Here is a 7,599-nt window from a genome sequence, read left to right as displayed (position 1 = left end):
TTTTTAATGATTTTTTTGATTTTTTTGCTTTTTTTTATTTTTTTTTTTTGACTTTTTTTTAGTTTACTGGCAGGGATCCGGGGTTGCTCAGGTCAATTCCTGAGGTACTGCTACAGGGCGAAACCTGTCTTTATCATACTGTGAGGCATGGCGACCTCCATTAATACAACTATAATTGCAAGTTATTCTTCTCAGGAATTCAATAAAAGAAAAACAAAAACAAAACAAAGCAAACAAAGCACTTCGACTTACCAAAAGAAAATGAAAAATAATATGGAACTATCTCCCTGGTAATGGCGCCAAAAACTTGTTTGAGATTTTAAAATGTAACCGCAAGCGTACGGATCAGTATAGCTACGGGTCGAACACAGGGAGAGCAGCCACTTTATTTTTTTGCTTCTTTTAATAATACGAAAGTGAACCGATTAATGATTGTGATCTAATTCTAATTACTGTCCTAAACATATGTATCTAAAATAAAGTCCTAACCATTCGTCGTCTAAGAATTTAAACACACAAGCCACACAATTAAAATTAAATAAATAAATAGCTAAAAATAAACACCACACGCAATTAAAAAGCAATGAAGGAAAAAAAATACTGAAATAAAAATAAAGTTAAAGAAAGGGGATAAAGTTAGAGAGAGACTCACAAGTAGGTTTCTCTACTTAGCCCAAGGGATGCATCATAATATGAGCTACCCTACTTGACCAGAGAATCACTCTTACAAGTGTTACTCTACTTGGCTTTAGGGAAAGGGAGACAATTAAAATAAAAATAATAAAATGATGGTTCCATGGCTAAGAGGGGTAAAGCCAATACATACACTAGCCATGAACCTTGGGGGAAAGGGATGGCAATAATGTAATGACTGAAATTAAAATCCTAAATTAAGAAAGAAAGGGTAATCAGAAGAGGGAATGAGAGGGAGGAGAGAATACTACTGAAGGAGCTTACTTACTTGAACTTCAACCCTTGAACTGAAAACTTGATCGATTTGAGATAGTACCAGTACTAATAACCAGATCTAGAATAAATCAAATCTGAAATTTCTACTACTAGAGAAAACAAATCTAAAGAAAAAAATTGAATTTGAAAGACATGCTTCATAGCTTATTCTTGTGACTTTGAACTTGAAAATTATAACTTCAATTGTTTAAACAATAAAAATAAAAGACTGAATCAAAAACAAAAGTGCTTGTATTAATTGAATAAAAAGAACTTACAAAAGTGTTTAAAGCATAAACCTAGAACTAGAGTTAGAGAAAGAGAAAACTAGAGAAAGAGATAGAGAAACTAAGAAAAAAACCCTATAAGAAGAATGAAGTGCCTCCTCCCCTTGTGTTACTTCTATTATATAGAGAATGGGGGAGGAAAGCTAACGATTTTGGCTTCTAAAAAAAAAAGATTTTTTTTTTATCTTGTTGATGAAGTGGAGGAGAGAGAAGAGAGAAAACGTGTGGAGAGAGATCTCTCACGATTTTTCTTTCCTTTTTTTCTTATTTTTTCTCCCTTTTCTATTTTTCTATTTTTCTATTTTTCTCTCTCTTCTTGCGCAAGAAACCCCCTTTGGCCAATTTTTCTTGCTTGGATTTGGACAATATTCCATTTTAATGGGAAATTTGTATAACCATCTTGGCCAATGGCAGCTAAGAGGTTCGAACTTGTGACCTCCTAATAAGTAAGTGATTTTGCACACCACAACTCACCAACTACGCTAGGTTGTTGTTGTTTCCAAAAATAAATTTTCAATCACTTAAGGATGTGGTCCATCAATCCTTGTTGGCATTTAGAATATTCCTTATACCCTTGGGACAACTGCAAATGGATTGGTTCTGCATCTCGGTTCAGTTCTGATCCATTATTCTTTTTCTGACCCGAAAAGAATAATCACTTGTACGGTTGACCAAACGAATGTGTACTTATAATTGAACACGTCCATCTTGCTCAGACTTTCGTCCTCTTCACAACCATGAAAATAAATAGGACCTCTTTATGTGTAAAATTAGAGATATAGCGCACGATAGTCCTTAAGGCCTTGAAAATATAAAACCTGCAAAAAGAGAGTAAAACCTAAGGTAGCTCAATTCTAAATATGTAAAATGCATGTTTTACTATACTAGATTTCACACATAAATGTGCTCATCAGCAACCCTTCGAACCCAGAGGCAAACAATAACATAGTCTTCCATCCCTTGATGGAAGAGGGATTCCCCTCCATGAATCTGATTGTTGAACGCTGACTCAAGGCATACCAATCCCGACAACTGCCGAGCGAGTTTAGGTGGAAGAAAGCCAAAATAGACAAAAAGATATCGAATGATCAAGCTCATTGACAAGAGCACAAAACAATAGCCGATTGCACCAGCCGTTAAGTTGGAGTTGAGAAGGACTAATACCAAAATATGTGAACACCTTATGAACAAGTGGGTGGATCAGAAAATGGAGTCCATCCCTGGAGAACTCCTTGTATAGCCACACCTGATAGGCAAGTAGCGTACAAGCGAATTTGTCTCTTGATGGAACCCGCAAAATAACTGAGTTGGGTATGTGATAACAGAACCATATCCTAGCAAGGTCCCCTTCCACCAAATAACAGCAATAGTTCAAGGCATCGAACCTGGTACCCATGGAGGCGGAAGCAGGTCTAATACCCCTCTAAACACTAGAGGACACTGATGGAGCAATAATCTCTCAAAGTTGTGAGGAAGAAGAAATGGAGAAGATGAATAGTGGAAAACCTTGAAAAAACGCTTTTCACCCCCCCTAAAAGTGCATGGGGGGTATTTAATGCCGAACCAAGGAAAAGACATCCTTCAAAGAACGTGAACCAAACCAACCAAGAAAACCGGTTAAGCCCCTCTAATGCCAGGCTTGTGGCAGGAACGCTGACATGGCAACTCTTCATTCATCAACCCATCAAAGAGGCATTTCAATCATGAAAAGCTGCCACTACTTTATCATGTCTCCCAAACAATTCACTCGTATTAGAAGAAAGAAGGTACCAATTCAAAAGATAAAAGATCGAGCCATTGAGGCGGTTACCCTTCCATAAGACACGATGATCGACCATCGCAAGAAGGAGCCACAGTACTAGCTACAATGTGTTATGGCCCAAGGTACTCCTACTGCCCACAAGTAGTTCGGTTAGGAGGGGGCATTCTGTAATGGCAAAAACATGCAGCCATCAAGGGCATACCAAGCGAGCCGAGTGGGTGGTAAGCCTAAGACGTGAAAGGCACTATTACAAGCCTAGAAGAACATTCTGGGCCCTACCGATCATTTATCTGGCCTTAAGTGGGCACTCAGATTAGAAGCAAATCGACTGATCAACTCTTCCAAAAGAACTTCCACTACCAAACGACTAACCAAACACCAGTATGAGGAAGGCAGTGTGGATGTCCCGCCGCACGGCTATCCAAGCAGTAAACAAGCTCAACAGCATTAGGTCCTTAACCAAACGACAGGTCCAGGGCCTCACCAGCCAAATGGCAAGCGGCACGTGCAGCCCATCATTCAGGATAAGTAGCTTGGGAACCAGACCACTTTGCCCATGTCGCTCGTCCTAAAAGCCCAATGGGTTTCCTCACAAAGGTATGCATCAATAGGCTAACCAAGCACAACACGTGAATTGTAAACAAGATATGGATTAATCCCAATCCGGAAAGGACTCGAGGGAATATCGAATCTCCCCTAAAAGGAAGGATATTTCATCATATCCTTCAGGATATAGTCAATACATGGAGTCTCCATAACCGAGAGGATCGTCATATTCACTTTCTTACTATAACTCTTACCATACATGGAATCCTATCGGCACTAGGACATTACCAGATTGGGACTGTCTTGATGACCATCATCTTAGCTATAAATACCCAAGTAAAACCCCTTCCCAAGGGATAGAAACTTTTCCATTCTTACTAGAATTATCTGTTTGCAGAGAGATCTAACTTAAATATTGAAGAGTTCCCCACTAGATTAGCTCGACACTCACTCTGTTGTGTTCATTTCTTTGTGCAGGACCCTGAAACAGCATGGGATGATTTCTTGCCGTAACATTTGGGAATTAGTCCCAAGACCCAAAAATTACACTATTAACAAACTAGATGAAAATGGTAACATAGAAACAATGAGTGATTGTTAGTCAATGGATTCAGCCTTTCCAATCATGTTTACAAATTTAAGAAAACACTCCATGAACTTAAACAATCCCCGAAAGCTTGGTATGCCTTGTAAGTTTGTTTGTTGCTATGTCTGCAAAACTAAAAGGCCCAAAACCATGCTAGTTGGCTGTGTCGCCCTATGGCAAACATTTTGCTCAGGTGGGGTAACCCCACATGGCCACCTCACCTACTTTCTGACTCATTAAATTTTCCATGTCAGCAATACTTGCCACAACATCAACCGCATGAATCCATCATGTTCATCAACCCCATACACTACGCATCCATCCCATAATGCCATACATCATATCATGCTTACACTCACCGTGCACATCATGGTCCATTCATCTATATGCCCATGCACGACATGCACCACCATCACCATGACATTGCCACATGTGTATCATACATGAACACCATGCAACATCATCACATCACACAAGTCCCCACATGCATGCCATCATCATGTTCATGCATGTACAACATCTCACATGCAAAATTTGCATCCCATCATGTATCCACACGCTTTGCCACATCTGCAACATACAGAATACATCATCTGTCATCTGCACACATGGTTTGATGTCACCAACATGTTGCACACACGCCATACACATCCACAGCCATTTTAAACTCATCCCATACATCTTCTCAACATACCATACAAATGCAGAACCATTCCCAGCACATCCCAGATATCCCCTGCCACATCACCATAGTCTATACACATCAGCAACTGCTTGTAACTATTGTCTGACACATCTGAACCCTAACACTTACAACTTCCACTACCAAATCACCATTTATAGTGCTCTCATCATCAATAGAGGGATGCCAATAATGACAACACAACTACACATGGACTGCTTGTACTGTCCCGCTTCAATTAGCATTTTAAATAATGCTAATTTCCTTCAATTATTACCCTTGAAATTTGCAGGAGGGTAGTTCTTAGAGGCTTGAAGCCTGAAGGTGTGTGTTCATGGATAAATAGTAATGGAAATTATCACCAATTTGATTGAAACTCAGATATCCTCCTTAATTTCATCCATTCGTCTTGTTTAAAGCCTTACCCTTGATATTTCCTATTGAAGGCAAAACATGATTTTTGCATGCCAATGCCCTGTAATTGATACCTTTCAATGATATTTTCCAGTTATAGAGACGGCTTCCCTTAATTCTCATGAACAAGAGTCACCTTTGGTTATGGCTTTCAACAACATGAGAGAAAAAAGTTTATCAGAAATGGGGACGAGTAGAGGGGAAATAGGGTCACCTTGCTTGATTCCTTAGATAGGAATAGTATATGTCCTCTTGGTACCCAACGTTTAAGGTACCTGATATTATACCAATATCTTCACATTTTTCATTCTCTCACCACAAAATACTAACCTGCACTGGTGTCACTGATACTATTAAAAATATTTCTGGATTAGCTGCCTCTAAAAATTTTCTGCTATTTGATGACACGGATAAATTTTTGATGTGGGATGGATGGAAGATAATGAAATCTGGAGTGATGATGCAAACCTAGGAAAGCTTCTGAATGGAGACAACATCACTTTTTAACCATGGAGTGCCATCCCCTTGTGTTGAATTTATCATTTGTTTGTTTAAACCAACCTTTAGTCTCAAGGCTAATGACGAACTAATTACAATACTCCAAGGCATAGCCTATACGGCTATAAACAGGAAAACCTTTATCAAGACAATTAACCCCATGTCTAACAATTTTTTGGATAAATAATATATTTTTATTTTCTTCTGTCTACCCAAGATAACTTTGTCCTGGAGGAATGTATTTACCTTCGGATGTCCTTAAAACTCATATCTTTTCACTTTACAAGAATCCCCATTGTAAATCATGTGTAAAGTGTCCATACCACTTCACAGTTTCAAAAAGGTATGCAAAAATATATGTATTGGGGAATCTTTGCACCTTCTTCAACCTGAAATTGTAAAGTGACCATGCGATTGGAAGACCTAAAGTTACCTTAATGAGGTTGCAAGGTGCAAAATAACTGTGCAACCTTCCACATCCGTCCAACTAAAGATCCTTTCCCCTTTTGTGGATGTGTAAATTTTTATGAACTAGTGTCTCATTAGACTTGCAGATAGGTTGTTCCTCGGGTGAAAATACCGTGGAGGTGTAAATTTTACCCATTGCTCCAGTTTCTAATGTATCTATATCTCCCGTTGGGGAGGATCATATTTGGTTTCAGCAAATTAATTGAATACATGAGAATTGCACATGGCAGTGGCTGGAGCCTCATGCATTGGGTTTGCATGCCCTTTTTATCACATGTCGCGAGTTTGAGTTTACAGAATGTTATTGGATTTCTTCAATCTTATAGAAAGGATTATGGAAGATAAATTTATGCCTCTGAAATAGTAAATAAATAAAAAATCAGAAGCAATAGTAATGCCGCCATCTCTCTCCCTCCTAATTCCTTTGAGCCATTCAGCATAGAAAAAAACAAAAAACAAAAAAACAAAAAAAAACACTTCAAATCTCTTCGCCAAACTATTGCAAACCATAGAATACAACTGTGAAAATACCAAACTTATACAACTATGTAAGCTGACAAATTTAAATCTCCCATCATTAAGTAGATCAAAAGTTGGAACAAAATCAAGAAATCGCACATTAGATGCAACATAACCAGCATGTCCAGTGCTAATACCTGCATTTGAACCTCGATGGCTGATATGATCAGTACCCACCCTTTGATGCCTTAGTTGATGGCAATTATCAAAAAACCAACAGATATATACATAAGGAAGACCGGGTAAAGTGCAAGGGCTTTTCTCCTGGGGTTGACAGCAGAACTCATAAATGGATATGCTGCCCAGGAGCTCCATGCCAATGTCACACAAACCACAACCACCTTTATTATCACATTGTCCTTCAACATGCAGATCAGGGCTCCAACATCAAGAGGGAACAGGCAATAACCAAGTAGGCTTAGACTCTGGAAGAAGATGATGTGCCCACCCTGAAACAGCCAATACAAAACATGAGAGATCCACACACACACACACACACACACATACACACACACACACACATGCTTACCAGCAGTAGAACATTCAGTGTCAGAATTATGGCCCCAGCAGCAAGAAGTGCAAAAGCAACTGCAAAAACTTCAGACTGCAAAGAGAAATGGAAACAAGAAAAACGTCAGAAACAACATATCATGGAAAAACCTTATTTTTTATTTTTTTTTTAACATAAAGTAAACTTCGTAAAGCAATATCATTTTTCATCAATGAGGGCAACAATTTCTCATTTTCATCAATTTATGAAAAACATATTTAGTAAACAGATAGTTCCGGACAAAAGGTAACCTCATTTCTAGGGCTCATCCCATGCAAAGAATGTTTGTCAGATTGACTATCTATAGACAATCTTAATCCAACTTTGAACCTTTCTTTA

The 7,599-nt window shown here is 38.6% G+C and overlaps 1 protein-coding gene across 1 annotated transcript; it reads right to left on the bottom strand.

Annotated features, from left to right (window-relative positions):
• Nucleotides 1-6,678: 6,678 nt before the first annotated feature.
• On the bottom strand, nucleotides 6,679-7,338 carry LOC122065615 (protein YIP4a-like; the record flags this gene model as incomplete). Its single annotated transcript, XM_042629437.1, has 2 exons — nucleotides 6,679-7,159; nucleotides 7,240-7,338. Coding segments are annotated over 2 exons (360 nt in total), but the record flags the coding sequence as incomplete, so codon positions are not given.
• Nucleotides 7,339-7,599: the final 261 nt, after the last annotated feature.

The sequence above is a fragment of the Macadamia integrifolia genome, unplaced genomic scaffold (genome assembly GCF_013358625.1).
Source record: "Macadamia integrifolia cultivar HAES 741 unplaced genomic scaffold, SCU_Mint_v3 scaffold2068, whole genome shotgun sequence".
Classification (NCBI taxonomy): domain Eukaryota; kingdom Viridiplantae; phylum Streptophyta; class Magnoliopsida; order Proteales; family Proteaceae; genus Macadamia; species Macadamia integrifolia.
Note: the sequence above shows the minus strand (reverse complement) of the source record. Positions and strands in the feature narration are given on the sequence as shown.